Source organism: Saccopteryx leptura, chromosome 1, assembly GCF_036850995.1.
Source record: "Saccopteryx leptura isolate mSacLep1 chromosome 1, mSacLep1_pri_phased_curated, whole genome shotgun sequence".
In the NCBI taxonomy this organism is placed as follows: Eukaryota; Metazoa; Chordata; class Mammalia; order Chiroptera; family Emballonuridae; genus Saccopteryx; species Saccopteryx leptura.
The window spans coordinates 313524339-313546896 of NC_089503.1; the positions used below are offsets into that span (position 1 = coordinate 313524339).

At 45.5% G+C, this 22558-nt stretch overlaps 1 protein-coding gene across 1 annotated transcript in view; it reads left to right on the plus strand.

Annotated features, from left to right (window-relative positions):
• The first annotated feature begins 5033 nt into the window (after positions 1-5033).
• The window catches only part of MEI1 (meiotic double-stranded break formation protein 1), an 89914-nt gene continuing 72389 nt past the window's right edge, over positions 5034-22558 (plus strand). Inside the window, exons 1-7 of the mRNA XM_066358511.1 lie at positions 5034-5204; positions 9244-9367; positions 11840-11890; positions 15311-15384; positions 17388-17493; positions 18742-18945; positions 20313-20443. Of these exons, the coding sequence (XP_066214608.1) occupies positions 5034-5204; positions 9244-9367; positions 11840-11890; positions 15311-15384; positions 17388-17493; positions 18742-18945; positions 20313-20443 (861 nt within the window). The remainder of the gene's footprint in view (positions 5205-9243; positions 9368-11839; positions 11891-15310; positions 15385-17387; positions 17494-18741; positions 18946-20312; positions 20444-22558) is intronic.

Genomic DNA, 22558 nt, shown 5'->3' on the forward strand with positions numbered 1-22558 from the left:
TACATGGATCATTGTGAGGTCAAGAAGTAAACTTCCCTCCTTTTAATCAAGTAGTCAGCTAGCTAATTGCAGAAACCCTTTTGACAAAGAAGATGGCTAAAAGAAAAAAAGATGAGGAATATATTACTTTTCAGCAGGAATGGACAGAGGAATTCGCCTTTGTGGAGAGAGCAGGTTCTGCAGTGTGTCTAATATGCAATGATAAAATTGCATCGATGAAATGGTCAAATATAAAGCGGCACTTTGACACACGCCATACTACATTTGCATTGAAATATTCAGTGGGGGACAGCAGGAAGAAAGCATGTCAAGAGCTACTGTGCAGAGTGAAAGCTAGTCAGCAGCAACTCCGTGTTTGGACCCAACAAGGTGACTGGAATTCAGCTAGCTTTGCTGGTGCTTTAGCAATTGTGAGAAATGGAAAGCCATTCACAGATGGGGAGTATGCCAAAACATTCATGCTTGATGTTGCCAAAGAACATTTTGACGACTTTTTGGGTAAAGACAAGATAATCAAATGAATAAAAGACATGACTCTGTTGGCAGGAACTGTTCACGATCGTACCATCATGATGGCAAATCAAATCGAGGCAACACAAGTGGAGGACATAAATGCAGCACTATTTTTTTCTCTCGCTTTGGATGAGTCAACAGACATAAGCCATTTATCCCAGTTCAGCGTGATTGCAAGGTATGCTATCAGTGATACTTGAGGAAAGTCTTGCTATTTTGCCTATGAAAGAGAGACAACAAGAGGGGAGGATTTATTCAAGTCTTTCACTGAGTTTGCTAAAGAAAAAAATCTACCAATGGATAAATATTTTGGTGTGTACTGATGGTGCTCCGTGCATGGTGGGGAAAAACAGAGGATTCATAGTGCTTCTTCATGAACATGAAAAGAGACCCATCCTAAGTTTTCACTGCATCCTACATCAGGAGGCACTTTGTGCTTAGATGTGTGGTGAGCAGCTTGGTGAGGTGATGTCACTGGTCATTCAGGTGGTCAACTTTATTGTTGCTGAGCTTTAAATGATCGCCAGTTTAAAACACTGCTGGATGAAGTTGGGAATAATTATCCTGGTCTGCTTCTGCACAGCAATGTGCGTTAGTTGTCAAGAGGGAAGGTGCTCAGCCATTTTGCGTTTTTTCTAAGCTAAATCCAGACTTTTCTTGAAATGAAAAACATAGAGCATCCTGAGTTAGCTAACACTGAGTGGCTCCTGAAGTTCTACTATCTCGTGGACATAGCTGAACATCTGAACCAGCTCAATGTGAAAATGCAAGGCATTGGAAATACAGTCTTATCCCTTCAACAAGCAGCGTTTGCATTTGAAAACAAGCTGGAACTCTTTATCACTGACATTGAAACAGGTCATTTACTACACTTTGAAAAACTGGGAGAGTTTAAAGATGCATGCACAGCAAGTGACCCTGTTCAACATCTTGATCTCCAGCAGCTAGTGGGCTTCACATCTAATCTCCTGCAGTCATTCAAAGCATGCTTTGGAGAATTTCATGAGCGCACTCGTCTTTTTAAGTTCATCACCCATCCACATGAGTGTGCAGTGGACAGTGCTGATCTGAGTTATATCCCCGGTGTCTCCGTCAGAGATTTTGAGCTATAAGCTGCTGACCTGCAGGCCTCAGACATGTGAGTGAATAAGTTCAAATCACTGAATGAAGATTTGGAAAGACTTGCACAACAGCAAGCAGAGCTGGCAAGCAAACACAAGTGGGGAGAAATGAAAAAACTTTAACCCGCAGACCACCTGATTGTTAAAACTTGGAACAAGCTTCCTGTCACATACCACACACTGCAGTGTGTGAGTATTGCTGTACTGACAATGTTTGGCTCTACGTATGCATGTGAGCAGTCTTTCTCACATCTAAAGAATGTTAAGACCAACCTATAATCACGTTTAACGAATGAAAGTCTCAACATCTGCATGAAGCTTAACCTCACCATATATCAACCAGACTACAAAGCCATCAGCAAAACCATGCAGCACCAGAAGTCGTATTAATGGTAAGAAGTACTTTATTCATCATTGGTTAGCAGCAGCATAACAATGTTATTAAAAAGAATTCAGAGACTTATTGTATTTTAAAAGTGTTGGTCTTACATAAAATGCACACATTTACTTGTGTTTAGTGTTAAACATATTGTATGGCTCTCATGGAATTACATTTTAAAATATGTGGCATTCACCTGACCTGTGGTGGCGCAATGGATAAAGCGTTGACCTGGAAATGCTGAGGTCGCCGGTTCGAAACCCTGGGCTTGCCTGGTCAAGGCACATATGGGAGTTGATGCTTCCAGCTCCTCCTCCCTTCTCTCTCTCTGTCTCTCCTCTCTCTCTGTCTCTCCCTCTCCTCTCTAAAATGAATAAATAAAAAATAAAGAAAAAATTTATAAAAAAAATAAAAAAAATAAAATATGTGGCGTTCATGGCTCTCTCAGCCAAAACAGTTCCCGACCCCTGCTTTAGTTGTTCATTGATTGCTTTCTCATAAGTGCCTTGACAGGGGGGTTTCTGCCTAGCCAGTGACCCCTTGCTCAAGCCAGTGACCATGGACTCAAGTGAGAGGCCTTGGGCTTCAAGTCAGCAACAATGGGGTCATATCTATGATTCCATGCTCAAGCTGGTGACCCTGCACTCAAGCTGCTGGCCCACACTCAAGCTGGCAACCTTGGGGTTTTGAACCTGGGTCCTCAGTATCCCAGGCTGACGCTCTATCCACTGTGCCACCACTGGTCAGGCTCCTTTCTCCCTTCTTGTCTTCCCTTTCATTTAGCTTTCCAATTTTTAAATTCACTGTCAAACCCATACATGTTCATTTAGGAAATTCAGAAAAGGAAAAATAATCTCTAAGAGAGCAAGAGCAAAAGAGAAGCACCAACTTGTTTCACTTAGTTGTTCTATTTAGTTGTGCACTCATTGATTGCTTCTCTCCTATGTGCTCTGACTGGGAATGAAACTCATGACCCCGCACCCTGAGGATGCTCTATTCACTAGCCACCTGGCCAGGGCCTGTACACTTTACATTTTGATGGGAATTTTTCCATATTAATATCTATTTTTCTCAAACATTACTTTATAATACTCCACTGAATAGTAAACCATTGTTTCCCAAACTATCTTGCCATGGAAAGCATTTTTCCCTCTCAGTCACACTGCTTCCCGATGTAGAAAACACCTCTTGAAATTAACCTTCAACATTAACCAGTTGCTGGGCATTTTGATGCTAAATGAATCCTTGTATATTGATGGATTGTTATTGTTCATATATTTAACATAATCCATTTTTCTTCTTCAATATTCCTTGTGAGCTCACCAAGTCTCAAGTGCTGTAAAGCCCTCTGTGAGAGGATGTTTTAAGAGGGACGTCTTAGCCTGACCAGGCACTGGCGCAGTGGATAGAGCATCGAACTGGGAAGCAAGAGGACCCAGGCTCGAAACCCTGAGGTTGCCGGCTTGAGTGCAGCCTCATCTGGTTTGAGCAAGGCTTACCAGCTTGAGCCCAGGGTCGCTGGCTTGAGCAAGGGTCACTCTGTCTGTAGCCTCCCTGCCCCCAATCAGGGCACATATGAGAAAGCAATCAATGAGCAGCTAAGGTACTGCAATGAAGAACTGATGCTTCTCATGTCTATCCCTTCCTGTCTGTCCCTCTCTGTCTCTGTCACACACAAAAAAAGAAGGAAGTCATAGATTGTTTGAAAGGTGTCACATAAATTTAAAATAATACTAATAGCGTCCTTGAGATCATTAATGTAATTCTTTCTTATTTTTTTTATGTGTGCGGGGAAAGGGCTCCAGCAGAATGAGTGACCCCTTGCTTAAGCCAGCGACCTTGGGCTTCAAGTCAACTACCTTTGGGCTCAAGCCAGCGACCATGGGGGTCATGTCTATGATCCTATGCTCTCAAGCTGGAGACCCTGCGCTCAAGCCGGATGAGCCTGTGCTCAAGCCTGCGACCTCCGGGTTTCCAACCTGGGTCCCCCTCATGCTAGTCCAAAGCTCTATCCACTGCGCCACTGACTGGTCAGGCATGTAATTTGTGTGTGTGTGTGTGTGTGTGTGTGTGTGTGTGTGTGTGACAGAGAGAGTCAGAAAGTGGAACAGATAGGGACAGACAGACAGGAAGAAAGAGAGATGAGAAACATCAATTCTTTGTTGCAGCACCTTAGTTATTCATTGATTGATTTCTCATATGTGCCTTGATGGGGGGGGGGGCTACAGCAGACCAAGTGACCCCTTGCTTGAGCCAGCGACCTTGGGCTCAAGCTGGTGAGCCTTGCTCAAACCAGATGAGCCCGCGCTCAAGCTGGCAACCTCAGGGTCTCCAACCGGGTCCTCTGCATCCCAGTCCGATGCTCTATCCACTGCGCCACGGCCTGGTCAGGCCAGGCATGTAATTAAAAATTTTTTTTTTCTTTTTCTTTTTCTTAAGTTGGAAGCGGGGAGGCAATCAGACAGACTCCCGCATGCGCCCGACCGGGATCCACCCGGCATGCCCACCAGGAGGTGATGCTCTGCCCATCTGGGGCGTCGCTCTGCCACAATCAGAGCCATTCTAGCGCCTGGGCAAACTTTGCTCCAATGGAGCCTCGGCTGCGGGAGGGGAAGAGAGAGACAGAGAGGAAGGAGAGGGGGAGGGGTGGAGCAGCAGATGGGCGCCTCTCCTGTGTGCCCTGGCCGGGAATCGAACCTGGGACTCCTGCACGCCAGGCCCACGCTCTACCACTGAGTCAACCGGCCAGGGCCCAGGCATGTAATTTTTTTTAACAGAAATGGACTGCTTCCTTTTTCAAGGCTAATGGCAGTTTCTTTACAAATGCTTTTCAACCTTTAATGTGATGAAGACGGCTGACTTAGGGAGCAAACAAACCCCTTTATGCTTTGATGGACACGCTCCAGTCCTTGCGCAGGCGCATTACACTCCCTTGCCACCGCACTCCGGGCTCCTTTAAGTGCGCTTGCGCACAAGCTGCGCGGGAAAGCGTGTATCCGCAGTAGCATTAGAGTGCGGAGATGGCAGCGAGGCAGGTTGTGGCAGGGCCTTCGGCGCCCGGGAGGGATGAAGAGGCGGCATTGACCTTCGAGAGGGCACATTACCGGCATGATACGCGCTGGCTGCTGCCCGTGCCCTCACGCCTCTGCCTGGCCTGCGTGCTGGAGCTGCTGCCGGAGCCAGGAGTGTCGGTGAGAACTGGGAACGTCACATTTCCTCACCAAATAGGGCCGCTCCTCGCCAGACCAACTCCCTTGAACCGGATGCACCTGCCTGGTTAAATCAATCCACTAAACAGGGCTGCCCCCTTTTTTCCTGCATTACCTTAGCCCCAGTCTACCCCTCAGGCCACACTTTCCAAAGTAGGCCCTGTCCCAGTCTCGGTGCCTCAAGTAGGCCTGAGTCTTTTCACAGTCAACCTGGGACCCTTAGGAAACCAGCAAAACTCCCCTGCACACCGTCCTGCCTTCCCTTCCCCTCTTCTCCCTAGCTGGCCTGCCGTATGCTAACCGTCTCTCCATTTCGGCCGTATTCAGCCTTAGCTCAGGCTCGCTCTGTTTTCGTCGCCCATTTTGCTCACCCTGTGGGCAAGGCACACGCGCTGGGGCTCCTCATTTCCTATAGATTTCTGGAGAGGGCTGCCTGGGGCTCTAAGATGGCAGAAACGATGGGTGAAGGTTATAGCCAGGGAGAAGCGTTGTGAAGGGGGAGACTTCTAATAGGCTGAGCTGGCTGAAACACGGCTGCCTGTTCCGTACTTATCCATCGAGGCACCCAAGATGAGTTTGGGGAATCACTTTTCTCTCACATTCATGGGGGATCGGGGGAGGCAGGGAATTAATACCTGGTGTGAGGGGATGGGCTAGATCAGTGTTACTCAAAATTTTGATATCAGCATGCCTTTACACTTTTAAGTGTTGAAGACTCCTAAGAGCCTTTGTTTATGTGGGGTATATCCACTGATAGTTACTCTATTAGAAATCAAGCCTGGCCAGGTGGTGGCATAGTGGATAGAATGGTGACCTGGTATGCTGAGGACCCAGGTTTAAAACCCCGAGATCACCGGCTTGGGCTCAGGCTCATCTAGCTTGAGTGTGGGATTGATGGCTTGAGCATAGGATCATAGTCATGACCCTATGGTTGCTGGCTTGAGCTTAAAGGTTGCTAGCTTGGCCCTGGCCGGGAGAAGCGCCCATCTGCTTCTCCACCCCTCCCCCTCTCCTTCCTCTCTGTCTCTTTCTTCCCCTCCCGCAGCAGAGGCTCCATTGGAGCAAAGTTTGCCCGGGCGCTGAGGATGGCTCTGTGGCCTCTGCCTCAGGTGCTAGAGTGGCTCTGGTCGCAACAGAGCGACGCCCCGAGAGCATCGCCCCCTGGTGGGCGTGCTGGGTGGATCCCGGTTGGGCGCATGCGGGAGTTTGTCTGATTGCCTCCCGTTTCTGGCTTCGGAAAAATACACACAAAAAAAAGGGTTGCTAGCTTGAGCCCAAGGTTGCTGGTTTGAGCAAGGGGGTCACTGGCTGGGCTGGAGACCCCCCCCCCCATATGAGAAAGCAATCAATGAAAAACTAAAGTGCCACAACTATGAGTTGATGCTTCTCATCTCTCCCCCTTCCTATCTGTATGTGTCTTTCTGTCTCACTTAAAAAAAAAAAAAGAAAACATCCTGACCAGGCAGTGGCACAGTAGATAGAGTGTAGGACTGGGATGCAGAGGACCCAGGTTCGAGACCTTGAGGTCGCCAGCTTGAGCACGGGCTCATCTGGTTTGAGCAAAACTCACCAGCCTGGACGCAAGGTCGCTGGCTCGAGCGCTGGCTCGAGCAAGGGGTTACTCAGTCTGCTGAAGGCCCACGGTCAAGGCACATATGAGAAAGCAATCAATGAACAATAAGGGGTCACAATGAAAAAATGATGATCGCTGCTTCTCATTTCTCTCCATTCCTGTCTGTCTGTCCCTGTCTATCCCTCTCTCTGACTCTCTCTCTGTCCCTGTAAAAAAAAAAAGAAAGAAAACAGAATTTAAAAAAATATTAATTTGTTTAAAAAAATAGTAAATTGATTTCATATTTACTAAATATTATTATATTAATTAAAGAATTTCCTAATTCTTTTTATTTTGGCAAAAATACATAACCTAAAATTTATTATGTTAAGTGTACAGTTCATAAGTTATTTAAAAAGTAAAAATAACTATTTTCCAAAAGATAGAGGACTGGCTTTACATTTGCAAGTCTTTTTAATGTCTGGCTTAATAGGAGGCAGCTGGATTTTCATATATGCATTTACTCTATTATAACATGTCTTGTACTATTTTAAAAGTCTCACTGTACACTTGTGAGAGAGAATAAGCGCTCTCACAAAGGGCAAATATCTTCTTAGTATTATGTGAAAATAATTTTGATCTTGGGATCCCTGTAAGATTTTTTGGGGTCTCAGGGTCCCCAGACTACACTGAGAACTGCTGAGCTAGCCAATGACATCTGAGAGATATCAATGAGGCCAGAAGTTCTTATGCTGTCATTCTTGGACAGTGAGTCGGAGAGAGAGGGATGAATAAAGACAGTGAGGTAAGGGAGAAAATAAGAGAACACGTTACTGGGAATTAAGAAGATGGACACAGCTGGTCAGGTGCTGTATAGGATAAGGAGGGAAATTAGGAAAGGTTTTTAGAGGAAGAAGCATTTGAATTAAGCTTGAGAAAATGGGTAAGATTTGGACCAGGGAGATGGGGGATCTTATCCTAGGAGGTAGGTATTAACAAGGATGAGTTTAGGGAAATAAGAGTGTTTAAAGGGAAGTTGAGATTGGACAACCAGGTTAAGATCAGTTTGTTGAAGAGTTTGAATCCAAGTTAAGGTACTTGGACTTAATCAGATTGTTAGATGAAGGAGAGTCACTGACATTTTTTTGAGTGACTCATTTAGATCCCCAGCTTAATGTACAATATTATGTAGGAGGAATTGGTGAAGGAAAACAGGAGATTTCCAATACCACAGGTTAGAGGCACTAAGAGATGCAACTTCACCTTTAATTCAACACATTTTTCTTAGTTTCACTGCTCACCAACTAAAGGGCTGATGTAGTCAGTTGTACCCATGTTCCTGTTCTGTCCTCTGTGGATCCCCCCCCCTCTTTTTTAAGAGAGACAGGGAGACAGCGACAGGAACACTGAGCTGCTTTTGTATGTGCCCTGATTGGAGAATTGAACCAGCAACCTCTGCACCCAGGGATGACGCTCCAACCGACCAACCTATCCAGCCAGGGTTGACACCCCCTTTTGTGACCCAGCTTTTGCTACTATCTTGAGCATTTTGCATAGCTACTACCCACTTCCCTGTACAGGGAGGCCAATTGTGAAGATTTATGTCTATCTACCTCTGTAAGGTTAATGAAGGGTTTCCCTGTATTACTCTGCTGGGCTGCTGAAAAAAGAGTTCTGAGTGTTTTCTTTTTAAAATTATTTTTCTCCTCACTTTATTCTTCTTTTTTTTTTTTTACAGAGACAGAGAGAGGGATTGATAGAGACAGACAGACAGGAACAGAGAGAGATGAGAAGCATCCATCATTAGTTTTTCATTGCAACACCTTAGTTGTTATTGCTTTGTCATATGTGCCTTGACTGCGGGCCTTTGGCAGACGGAGTAACCCCTTGCTTGAGCCAGTGACCTTGGGTCCAAGCTGGTGAGCTTTGCTCAAACCAGATGAGCCTGCGCTCAAGCTGGCAAGCTTGCGGTCTTGAACTTGGGTCCTATGCATCCCAGTCTGACGCTCTATCCACTGCGCCACCGCCTGGTCAGGCAAGAGTTCTGAGTTTTGACAAGATCTGTTTGAAGTCTTAGATTTGAGTTGTTGGGGATAGTCTCTGAGCCTAAGTTTTCTTATGTCCAAATGGCTATAATGATACCTGTTTCTGCTTACTTCACTAACTTGTTAGGCTTAAATAAGCAAGTAGACAAAAGAGTGATTTGTGAATAGTAAAGTGCTGTGTAAATCAGGGTATTAGAAACCTTAGGTCATATACATTTCTCTGTATGAACACACGGATTCCTGAGTGTAAATGATGCTCTTTCCATACTCCTTTCAGGGAATGTGATCTTACCATATCTATCACTCCAGTATCATAATTATATTTGTATATGTAGTTATGTATAACATATATAATTACAATTGTTTGGGTTCAGAATGGCTGAGACTTGGTTGCTATTGAATATTTTTCTTCATATACCTCAAGTTGGTGCGCAAGAAGCATGTGCTGTCCTGCTTCCGAGATGTCCTTGTGAGGCACGCCTCCCTAGTCGTGCAGTTGGTTGCTCAGGATCAGAGAGTCTGTATGCACTTCATAAGCACGCTTTTTGGTGAGATTTAAAGGGAACTTGCATGAATTTTGCATGTATTGCATGATATATCTGTTTTGGGGGTCTTGGAGAAATGTTCTTGGAAAGATAATTTAGACTTTTTATGAAATAACATTTTAACTTATTAGCAACTTTTTTTTGTCATAATGATGAAGAAATGGTCAACTTTCTAAAATGCATAATACATTGTATGGTGATTAGATCTAAGAGGTTAATAAACAGATAAAGATGAGTATGGGACATGTGTTATCTTTCAGAGTCTAATCTTGTATGGTTTTTGAATAGGATCAGAAGGTTCAGACTGGAGTCTGATGACCTGGCTATGACCCCGGTTGAGTTATTTCCCCTTTCTTGTTCCTTAGTTTCTTCATGCGTAAAATGAGATGTATTAAGGTGTCCCTTCTTTTCTTTTTTTTCAAGTTTTATTTTCTTTTATTTTTTTACAGAGACAGAGTTAGAGAGAGGGATAGACAGGGACAGACAGACAGGAACATAGAGATGAGAAGCATCAATCATTTAGTTTTTTTTTTTTGTTTTTTTTTTTTTTTTTCATTTTTCTGAAGCTGGAAACAGGGAGAGACAGTCAGACAGACTCCCGCATGCGCCCGACCGGGATCCACCCGGCACGCCCACCAGGGGCGACGCTCTGCCCACCAGGGGGCAATGCTCTGCCCATCCTGGGCGTCGCCATGTTGCGACCAGAGCCACTCTAGCGCCTGGGGCAGAGGCCAAGGAGCCATCCCCAGCACCCGGGCCATCCTTGCTCCAATGGAGCCTCGGCTGCGGGAGGGGAAGAGAGAGACAGAGAGGAAAGCGCGGCGGAGGGGTGGAGAAGCAAATGGGCGCCTCTCCCGTGTGCCCTGGCCGGGAATCGAACCCGGGTCCTCCACACGCCAGGCCGACGCTCTACCGCTGAGCCAACCAGCCAGGGCCTCATTTAGTTTTTTGTTGCGCGTTGCAACACCTTAGTTGTTCATTGATTGCCCTCTCATATGTGCCTTGATTGCGGGCCTTCAGCAGACTGAGTAACCCCTTGCTCGAGCTGGCGACCTTGGGGTCCCGAACCCGGGTCCTCCACATCCCAGTCCGACGCTCCATCCACTGCGCCACTGCCTGGTCAGGCAAGGTGTCCCTTCTTTTAATACAGTTACAGCTAGTGCTCGACTTATGACCACGATTGGTTCCAACAAACCGGTCGTAACATGATTTGGTCGTAAGTTGAGTAGGCTATATGTACAGTACTATGAAATGATGTTATAAAAATCTTTAAGTCGGTCCTGGCTGGTTGGCTCAGTGGTAGAGCATCGGCCTGGTGTGCAGGGTCCCGGGTTCGATTCCTGGCCAGGGCACACAGGAGAAGCATCCATCTGCTTCTCCACCCCTCCCCCTCTCCTTCCTCTCTGTCTCTCTCTTCCCCTCCCACAGCTGAGGCTCCATTGGAGCAAAGATGGCCCCGGGCGCTGGGGATGGCTCTGTGGCCTCTGCCTCAGGCGCTAGAATGGCTCTGGATGCAACAGAGCGACGCCCCAGAGGGGCAGAGCATCGCTCCCTGGTGGGCATGCCGGGTGGATCCCGGTCAGGCGCATGCGGGAGTCTGTCTGACTGCCTCCCCATTTCCAGCTTTGGAAAAATGAAAAAAAAAAATCTTTAAGTCATATTTTATCATAATTTTCTTTCATTATTGTTCTTTTTATGCCATTTGTATCACTTCTACACCATTTTGTTTCTTATTTTTACATTTGTCAAGTTTAAGTAAAACACTGCATTACCAGTACAACTAGTTTAATATTTGCAAAGACAATTTCCTCTTGGTAGACATCTTGGGAGGGGTTTGATGAAAAATATCCAAGACACAAAACACAAATTGCTGTACCAAGTCTGGGATAACAGTTGAAATGGTGCATGTGGAGATGGTAGTGCTGCCAGAAGCTGGTCCGCATTGTCGTACGCCCAGCTGGGCAACGCTTGCGCTGCCAGATGCGGAGCAGTCGTGCTAGCTATTGTGGTCGTAAAGTCGAATGGTTGTAAGTTGCATAGGTCATAAGTCGATCAGTATTTGTATAATGTTTTTTGCAATGAGCCCTTTTAGGGAGGAGAGGAGCTAACTGATGTTGAGTACGTTTATTTGCTAGAGGCTTTTCATGCCTTTAATTGCCAAGACAGTACTTCAAGGGAGAGAGTATATTTCCTAAGGTTCAGAGAGGTCATAGCTAACAAATGGCAGAACTGGAATTTTACCCCAGGTCTATTATAGACTCCAGAGCACACAGTTTTTATGCTATGCCACACTGACTGTTTACTGTTTTAATTCTTTTAAAAAGCCAGAATGAGTTATTGAAAGTCTAGGTATTTGGTGCTGAGGGTAGCTGGGACATTGCTTAAGACTGCTATTAGTCTTAGACTTCACAGTGTGCCTTTGTGAGTTTCTTTTAACTATTAACTATCCCCCCTTTTACCTCTCTCTGCTCCAAGGACTGTTACGCAATATGGAAGATGGGAGTATAGCAGACGTCTGTATTGAAGGTAAGGTGAAACTGTGTGTACCTGGTATTTGAAGCTGGGCATAATTATTCACCTGAATTGCAGCTCTGGTTATGTGAAACCTTGATTAATATTTTCATTTTAGGTACAGGTAAAGAAAGCTCAGTTAGTTGTCAATTATTAATTCTGCATTTCTTTTTTGAGCACCTACTCTGCCAAGTACTGTATCAGACCTAGGGACACACAGATGGATAAGACATGGTCCAGCCTGACCAGGCGGTGGTGCAGTGGATAGAGCGTTGGACTGGGATGTGGAGGACCCAGGTTTGAGACCCCAAGGTCACCAGCTTGAGCATGAGCTCATCTGGTTTGAGCAAGGCTTACCAGCTTGAGCCCAAGGTCGCTGGCCCGAGCAATGGGTCACTCAGTCTGCTGTAGCTCCCTGGTCAAGGCACATATGAGAAATCAATCAATGAACAACTAAGGAACTGCAACAAAGAATTGATGTGTCTCATCTCACTCCCTTCCTGTCTGTCTGTCCTTCTCTCTAACTCTCCCTGTCTCTGCCACAAAAAAAAAAAAAAAAAAAAAAAAAAAAAAGACATGGTCCTGTCCTCTCAGAGTTTATAGTCTGGAGGAGAGATTGACTGTTACTGTTACAGAGATGTACAAAACTGTTTTTTATTACATTCACATTAGTTGGTTGGAAGTATCTGCATATAGGTGATGGTTATCTGTGGAAGTGCATGGGTTTACCTATAAAAGGCTCAAGAAGAAGGAAAAGAGCATTGGGATGGGAGGATTCTTGCAGAAAGAGCAAGAACTGTATCAATTAGGGTCTAGTCATGAAGCAAACCACACAAGTTATTTGAACAGAAAAAAACTTTAAAGAATTATTAACTAGCTAACTGAAAACAAAAAAGGAACACTAAGTTTTCACAAAGGTAGCAGTTTCATGAAACAGCTCCTACTCCTAGGGCTGGGGAAATGAAGGGAGAGGTTGGAATTATTAAAACTACAGGTTTGGTGGAAGGACCCCATGTATGAAACTCAGACCTCTGAGGAAAGGATGCTGCGTGGCTGCTGCTGGATCCATGACCATCCAGCCACGCAGTTAGCAGCTGTAACTACTAGCAGCTGTAACATCATAAGTTAACATGATCTGTATGTACTTCTGACCATCTCTCTAAAGGATGTGGGCAAACAGATGGAATACTTGAAGTTCTCACCACTGATGGGGAAGGGAGATTTTACCATTTTTTTCAAGGCCACTGTTGAGTGGGGCTATAGTTCTAATGCCATTTGCTTCTGGTTGGTGCCAGCATTGCTTGCAGAACCCTGATCTGACCCTAAGAACTTCACTAGGTGGAGACTGCAAAACTAGAGAGAGAATATAGACTTGCTCCTTCCTACTGTTTCCTGTTTGCTCCTTGCTTTCTTCCTGTTTCTGTGTTGTCTTAGAATGTTTCTTTGCCCTGGTAATGGCAGAGCCTTCCCACAGCAGCAGCTGAATTTCATTTCATTTGCAGGTTTTTCCACACTTACAGAACCAGCCTCTTCTCTAGCCCTCTCCAAACACCAGCAGAAGCATCAGAAATGATTGTATGGGATGGTGGGTTTGGGGTTGAGAGATAATATTGTTGTCAATTATTGGCAAAGGAACTCACTCATAATTCTGTTTTCTAGTATATAAAGGAGCAAATTTGAAGAAGGAAAAAAGTGGAGATAATAGAAAATAGTAGTTTTCAATCTTGGCTTCAGAGTAGACCTACCTGGGGAACTTTAAAACTATCCAGATGCTTAGTTTCTTTTCTTTTTAAAAATTTTTATTTATCAATTTTAGAGAGGGAAAGGGGCCCTGGCCGGTTGGCTCAGTGGTAGAACGTCGGCCTGGCGTGCAGGAGTCCTGGGTTCGATTCCCGGCCAGGGCACACAGGAGAAGCATCCATCTGCTTCTCCACCCCTCCCCCTCTCCTTTCTCTCTGTCTCTCTCTTCCCTCCCGCAGCCAAGGCTCCATTGGAACAAAGATGGCCCAGGTGCTGGGGACGGCTCCATGGCCTCTGCCTCAGGTGCTAGACTGGCTCTGGTAGCAACAGAGCGACGCCCTGGATGGGCAGAGCATTGCCCCCTGGTGGGCGTGCCGGGTGGATCCCGGTTGGGCGCATGCGGGAGTCTGACTGCCTCCCCGTTTCCAACTTCAGAAAAATACAAAAAAAAAAAGAGAGGGAAAGGGGGAGGGAGAGAGAGAAACATCAGTTTGTTGTTCCACTTATTTATGCATTCCTTGGTAAATTCTTGTATGTGTCCTGACCAGGGATTGAACCCATAACCTTGGTGTGTCAGGTGACACTAACCAACTGAGCTACCTGGCAAGGGCTCTAGCTACTTAGCTTTTTCTGTAGAGATCCTGATTTAAATTGGTCTTGGGTATCAGTAAATTTTTTTTTTTTTTCCTTTTTTTTTTTTTTTTTTTCATTTTTCTGAAGCTGGAAACAGGGAGAGACAGTCAGACAGACTCCCGCATGCGCCCGACCGGGATCCACCCGGCACGCCCACCAGGGGCGACGCTCTGCCCACCAGGGGGCGATGCTCTGCCCATCCTGGGCGTCGCCATATTGCGACCAGAGCCACTCCAGCGCCTGGGGCAGAGGCCAAGGAGCCATCCCCAGCGCCTGGGCCATCTTTGCTCCAATGGAGCCTTGGCTGCGGGAGGGGAAGAGAGAGACAGAGAGGAAAGCGCGGCGGAGGGGTGGAGAAGCAAATGGGTGCTTCTCCTGTGTGCCCTGGCCGGGAATCGAACCCGGGTCCTCCGCACGCTAGGCCGACGCTCTACCGCTGAGCCAACCGGCCAGGGCTATCAGTAAATTTTTTAAAGCTTCCTAGGTGTTTCTAATGTGCAAATTAGTTGTGAATTACTGATGTAAAACAATGAAGAAGCCTGACCAGGCGGTGGCTCAGTGGATAGAGCGTCAGACTGGGATGCGGAAGACCCAGGTTTGAGACCCTGAGGTCGCCAGCTTGAGCGTGGGCTCATCTGGTTTGAGCAAAAATTCACCAGCTTGAACCCAAGATCGCTGGCTCAAGCAAGGGGTTACTCGTTCTGCTGAAGGCCTATGGTCAAGGCACATATGAGAAAGCAATCAATGAACAACTAAGGTGTCGCAATGCGCAACGAAAAACTAATGATTGATGCTTCTCATCTCTCCGTTCCTGTCTCTCTGTCCCTGTCTATCCCTTTCTCTGACTATCTCTCTGTCTCTGTAAAAAAATAAAATAAAATAAATAAAAATAATTAAAAAAAAAACAATGAAGAAGCTAGAAATTCTTTGGTTTGGATATGCACACATGGTTTAATGGGGGAGACAGAAAAGACTAATACCAATTAGCACTTTGAGTGGAAGGGCTATAAAAGGTGATCTCTGGGTTGTCTTCTGATTAGTAATGCTGTTGTGTCTACTCAGTCCTTATCCAGCTCACAACTCAGCTGAAATTAGAGCAGACCATTCAATGCCTGCTGGATGAGTGCCACAAAGAGGTCAGTAAATAGTTGTGAGTCTTGAGTACCCCTTTGTATCCTCAGATATCAGAGCTGGGCTAGCCCTTTTTTGGATAGGTGGGGAGATTAAAATTCAGAGAGGAAAAGAGTCTCTGAGTCAGTGACTGAGGTCACTGAGTCAGTGGCAGAGCCAGAGCTAGGGCCTGGGTCTTCTGATTCTGCTCTAGTACTTTTTGAAGCTTTCTACCTTCCCCTTTAAATCTCCCAAATGCTACCACCATGTGGTGAAGTCCCATCTTTCTGGCATAATCATCCCATGGCCATTTTCTCTGTCCTCCTAAATATAATACAGATTTTCTAGAGGAATTTATCAAGGAAGTATGTTCACCATGTCTCAGCTTAGTATTTTTTTTTTTTTTTTGTATTTTTCTGAAGTTGGAAACGGGGAGGCAGTCAGACAGACTCCCGCATGCGTCTGACTGGGATCCACCTGGCACACCCATCAGGGGTGATGCTCTGCCCATCTGGGGCGTTGCTCCATTGCAACCAGAGCCATTCTAGCACCTGAGGCAAAGGCCACAGAGCCATCCTCAGCGCCCAGGCCAACTTTGCTCCAATGGAGCCTTGGCTGTGGGAGGGGAAGAGAGAGACAGAGAGGAAGGAGAGGGGGGAGGGGTGGAGAAGCAGATAGGCGCTTCTCCTGTGTGCCCTGGCCGGGAATCGAACCCGGGACTCCTGCATGCCAGGCCGACGTTCTACCACTGAACCAACTGGCCAGGGCTCGGCTTAGTATTTTTATTTGGTAAGAATTGCATACAGCAGGGGTCAGGAACCTATGGCTTGTGAGCCAGATGTGGCTTTTTTGATGGCTGCACCTGGCTTGCAGACAAATCTTTAATAAAAAATATAATGTTAAAAATATAAAACATTCTCATGTATTACAATCAATTCATTTCCTACCGCTCATGTTCATGGTTGCGGTGGCTGGAGCCAATCACAGTTGTCCTCTGGGACAACACCAGATTTTTATTGGATAATGCATAACATACGTGGGTCGTTATATGGCTCTCACGGAATTACATTTTAAAATATGTGGCGTTCATAGCTCTCTCAGCCAAAAAGGTTCCCGACTCCTGGTATACAATATTATCTACTGAAGGTATTTGATTTTATCAGCATCTATAGTAAGCACTGAGTGGGTATATTTAACCTGCTTTCCCCATTATAGACAAAGATATCAATTAAACAAGCAGCTTTTACATTGTTTAAGATTTTGGAATTATCAGAATCATTTTTTATTTATTGCAAAGGAAGACTAATGTTAATCTTAACACCATCAAGAGCAATGTTTAATTATAAATTATATTAAATTATTATATCATAATTACTCTGCATGTGATTAATATATCAACTTGGATTTATAATTATATATATCAAAATTTATTATGATGATGCCACTTAACACTGTGAGCACCTTCTATATGCTAAGCACTGTTTTAAGTGCTTTACATGCACAATCTCATTCAGTTCTCCCAACAGTCCTCTGAAATTGGTTCTATTATCATTTCCTACAAGTGGAGTTAAGTGTCTTACTTAAGGTGGCACAGTTAGTCAATAGAAAAAGTGAAATATATAATATTGACTCTCCCTGTGAAATACCAAGCATATAGAGTGTTCCATGATCATAGCTATAGTAATATTTATACTACTACTTTTTTTTTGGCATTGAGCCAGAATTCTTCCTTTATGATGTTGCCAACTTTAATTTCCCAGTTTCTAGCCCTATAGAAGATATAATATGCTGATTTTTAAATCAGTTTAGGTACTGAGGTTTCTGAGAGGACTCAGAAAGGACTCAGTCCCTTTCCCCTGGAGCTTCCCAGTCCAATAGGTGAAATGGACACTTAGTTAAAGAGGCTGATGACTGATCATGGTGAGAGACATGCACATACGGACTTTGGTGTGAATAGGGCAAGATAAATTTTGGTGAGAGAGTTGTTCTAACCCTCATTTATAGAGTGGAGTATGTTCGCTTTCCGTAGCTCTGTAATATGCCGACCATGCGAGACAGCCTGGCCACCCTCACCCTTCTCGGCAAATTGGTGGATGCCATCCCTGTTCTGGCAGACAAGCTTGTAATGGAGCACGGTGAGTGACCTCTGAGGAAGAGCTGCCACTCCTTTTCACTTTCTTTGATCACATTTTCATCTGGGTGGTCCATTCACTGTATACATTCATCATTTTCCTTCTCTAGGCTGTGGCTTCCCGATCTGCAAAATGTGCTGTATGTTGACCAATTTGAAAAATGCTTCTTGACTTGGTTTTGGGCTATTTCTCTGGTCTTGGGATATTTTTTTTACAGAGACAGAGAGAGAGTCAGAGAGAGGGATAGATAGGGACAGACAGACAGGAATGGAGAGAGATGAGAAGCATTAATCATCAGTGTTTTGTTGTGACACCTTAGTTGTTCATTGATTGCTTTCTCATATGTGCCTTGACCGTGGGCCTTCAGCAGACTGAGTAACCCCTTGCTCAAGCCAGCGACCTTGGGTCCAGGCTGGTGAGCTTTGCTCAAACCAGATGAGCCTGCGCTCAAGCTGGCGACCTCAGGGTCTCGAACCTGGGTCCTCCGCATCCCAGTCCGACGCGCTATCCACTGCGCCACCGCCAGGCTAGTCACTACTTTTTAAAACAAATTAAGTACGGCCCTGGCTGGTTGGCTCAGCGGTAGAGCGTCAGCCTGGCGTGCGGGGGGACCCGGGTTCAATTCCCGGCCAGGGCACATAGGAGAAGCGCCCATTTGCTTCTCCACCCCTACCCCCTCCTTCCTCTCTGTCTCTCTCTTCCCCTCCCGCAGTCAAGGCTCCATTGGAGCAAAGATGGCCCGGGCGCTGGGGATGGCTCCTTGGCCTCTGCCCCAGGCACTAGAGTGGCTCTGGTCACGGCAGAGCATCGCCCCCTGGTGGGCAGAGTGTCGCCCCTGGTGGGCGTGCCAGGTGGATCCCGGTAGGGCGCATGCGGGAGTCTGTCTGACTGTCTCTCCCTGTTTCCAGCGTCAGAAAAGTACAAAAACAAAACAAAAAAAAAACAAAAAAAACCAAATTAAGTACCTAGTATGAATCTTTCTTTTGGGTGGAATGAGGAATTAATTCTGAAATATAGATGCATTCTTTTCTATCAGGAAAATGCAAATAAATATCTCACAGAAGATTTACTTAAGGGTAAATTGCTTACCTTCTCTAAACCTTAGTTTTCCCATTTCAGTAAGTGTAAAAATAATTTATTATGGGGAATTATTGGGGATTACCATTACTACCATTGAGGGCAATATGTGTAGTTTTATATGCCAGTTGACATTGTGCTTTTCCCCTGGCCCCTTGGTTATTTTCTGGACAGGTGACCTGATGGAACATCTGTTGAGAGGTTTAGTATACCCCAATGAGGGGGTGCAAGCTTCTGTTTGTTACCTGTATGGAAAGCTGTACTCCTCACCAGTGGCAGCTGAGATGCTTTCAGGCCATTTTCGGGAGAAGCTGTGCCCTCTCTTCCTTTCCACGCTGGATGTTGCCCAGACAAAGGAGCTACAGATAAACTGCTTGGGTAAAACGAGAGACTGCAGAGAAAGTTTGAGGTTTTGTTTGAGGACTTGAGAAATTGGCTCTCTAGTGGCTGCTTTGCAAAGCCATGGGTTTGAGAGATAAGATGCACAGCTGTGAAAGATGCTTAGGGTTGGTGTGGCATCTTAAGAATGTTGCTCTTGGAAGGAGAATAGGAAAAAAGTGGGACAGCAGTTTTTTTCTGCCTCCAATCTTTACTACCTATCCTGGTGCATCCTGGTCCTATACTTGTTCCCAAGTTCATCTTCACACAATACAGTTTATATCCTGTTATTTTCCTATTTGGAAAATTATCTATGGTTCCCTTTAGCCTCCAGGATGATGTCCAGGCTTTTTTTTTTTTTTTTTTTTTTTTGCCTGTTATTTGAGGCTCTTTAGAGCAGGAGCTATAGGGAAAAGCATAGTCTGTGGGTAACAACAATTTCTTCCCACATTTTGGGCCAAGAACTCTGTTATGAACAGTCTAGCCATATGGTGAGCATTCACCCTGGGCCAAGCTCTGTGCTGGGCTCTGGCATCATAAAAATTATCAAATCTAGGTTCTATTCTGAGGGAGCTCATAGTCCAGATGTGGACAATTAGAGTCCAGTGTGGTAACTGCTGCTATGGAGGTTGCACAGAAAAGTGTGTGATTCTATTTAAAATAGCACTATAATTCTTATATATAGAAGACCCTGGCCCTGGCCGGTTGGCTCAGCGGTAGAGCGTCGGCCTGGCGTGCGGGGGACCTGGGTTCGATTCCCGGCCAGGGAACATAGGAGAAGCGCCCATTTGCTTCTCCACCCCGCCCCCCTCCTTCCTCTCTGTCTCTCTCTTCCCCTCCCGCAGTCAAGGCTCCATTGGAGCAAAGATGGCCCGGGCGCTGGGGATAGCTCCTTGGCCTCTGCCCCAGGCGCTAGAGTGGCTCTGGTCGCGGCAGAGTGACTCCCCGGAGGGGCAGAGCATTGCCCCCTGGTGGGCAGAGCGTCGCCCCTGGTGGGCGTGCCGGGTGGATCCCGGTCGGGCGCATGCGGGAGTCTGTCTGTCTCTCCCCGTTTCCAGCTTCAGAAGAAAAAAAAAAAAAAGAAAAAAAAAAGACCCTAAAACTGTACCCCAAAACTGTTAAACTAATAAATGAGTTCAAAAGTTGCAGGATACAAAATCAGTTGTGTTTCCATACATTAACAACAAACTATCTGAAAAAGAAATTAAGAAAACAATCTCATTTACAGTAGTACTAAAATAATAAAATACTTAGGAATATCTTCAGAAACATAAAGAAGTCCCTAGGGAATATCTGAGGAGCTACTTTAGGTTTACTCTGGAGCCTGTGCTCTTCTTGCCTGACTTCCCGACCCCTTTGTTTTCTAGGTTTGCTGAGGCAGCTGCTGAAGTATGATCTCTTTGTGTCCGTGATCATGAACAACTCAGCACTGGTGGAAAGTCCTAACAGTGTTGAGGGGCCACCAGGAGAGACCTCACTGCCTTTGGTGCTCAAAAAGGTCTTTGTTTTGTGATTCCCTGCCTCTAGGTTCAATAACAAGGGAACTCAGATGCCTCCTAGGTCTTGTCCTCATCTACCATTCCTTCTGTCTAGAATTTACAAAGTGTTTTCTTACTAGCCAAATAACATGCTGTTAGAAGACACAGAGTGTGTTTTTCTTTTTCAATTGTGAATCCTTGTATTGCATCTTCCCCCTTCACATCTGGGCTGCATGGGAATGAAGAACACCTGCCACAACTGAAACAAAGCACCTCAGTTATTTTAGGGACAAAACTCAAGCTTCTCTGTATGGTACCTAAAATCCTCTTCCTCTGGACCCTGTTTATCCCTTTAGCTGTACTTATCTGTTTCTTCTACTCTACAACTCAGTGCTCCAGCCACATGCAGCTTCTCCCTGGTCCTGCATATGCTAAGACATCCTGTCTAGCTAGCTGTGCAGATGCTCTTCCCTTTTGCCTCTAAAGCCTTTCCCCTTTCTTTGTCTGTTGGTTTTTTAAAATTTATTTTTTTATTTAGTGAGAGGAGGGAAGGCAGAGACAGACTCCAGCATACACCCCGAAAGGGATCCACCTGGCAAGCCCAGTAGGGGGCTATGCTCTGTTGCAACCAGAGCCATTTTTTAGTGCCTGAGGTGTAGACCATGGAGCCATCCTCAGCTCCCAGGGCCAACTCACTCTTATTGAGCCATGGCTGCAGGAGGGGGGTAGAAGAGAGAGTGAGAGAGAGAGAAGCGAGAGGAGGAGGGGTGAAGAAGCAGATGGGTGCCTCTCCTGCGTGCCCTGACTGGGAATCAAACCCGGGACTTTCACATGCTGGGCTGATGATCTACCACTGAGCCAACCGGCCAGGGCCATCATGATATATAAATAAATGAATTTCTTGCCCATTCACCATCTAGTGGGTAAAGCAGATAGTAGACAAATAAATGAACAAGCAAAGTAATTGTAGATTGTGGTAAGTGCTATAAAGGAAATAAAGAAAGGTGAGGTAGTAGCAGAGGATGCCATCTATAGGTTGGGTGGTCAGGCAGGGCCTCAGAAGGGTTGACATTTGAGCTAGCTCTTGAAGAATTAAAGTAAGCCAGTGATCAAGTATACCCTGCCCTGGCAGGATAGCTTGGTTGGTTAGAGCATTGGCCCGAAGCACAGAAGTATTCCTTCATGAAGCTGAAAATAAATAAAGCTATGGATATGAAGAGTGGGAAGAAAAGCATTTTAGGTAGAGGTAAAAAACAGAGGAAGAGAAATGCTTGATGTGTTCCAGAAATGGAGGGCCAGTGGGATGGGATGGATGGGAGGTGAAGTGAGGTGGCCCAAGCTGAGGCTAGCGATCAAGCAGGGAAAGTCATGCAAGTTCTGATAGGTCATGATAAATAACTATGACTTTTTTAAAGATAGATTTTTATAATTAATTTTGTTTATGATGGAAATACAGGGATGGAATATTTCTTAATATGTCTTATAAGGAATATACAATTTAAACCAAAAATCACTGATTTGCTTAATGGTTAAATACCATTTTTGTAAGACACCCCCCCCCCACCCACACACACACATTTTAACATCTTTGAAGTAAGGAGACATTTTATCATCAATGGTGTGTTATAGCTCTTTTTCTTAGTAGTACCAAAATGGCGCTGGGCAGCCAGATGCATGCTTGCCCTCCGAGCAGGGCAGTTGATTGCAAATTGTGGATTGCATTCCTGTTAGGGAGGGCTATTGTTATGCTAATGTTGGAGGAGAAGTTTTTGGTGCCAAAGAAGTTTTAAAAGGAGAAAGAAGGAGGAAGGAAGGAAGCCATTTTTTTGCAGAGTGAGGATGGAGGAGAGAAGCCAAGATGGCAGGGTGTTGAAGGAGAAGCCAGTTAGAGCAGAGAGAAGGGAGAAGGTGTGCAGATGGGAAACTAGAGGTGACTAAGACTTGGGGGGGGCTTTGATTCTAGGAAAAACCGGAGAAGATTCTTCTGGTTGTGGAACTGGAGAATGTATCAGGGTTTTCAAGCCATGTGTGCTTGCTTGTTGGCCAGTACGAGAGTATTGGCCTGCAAGTGAATGGCCACAATGGCGGTGGACCCTGGCTTTACAGTTCAGCATAAATTATATTGTTTGTACAAA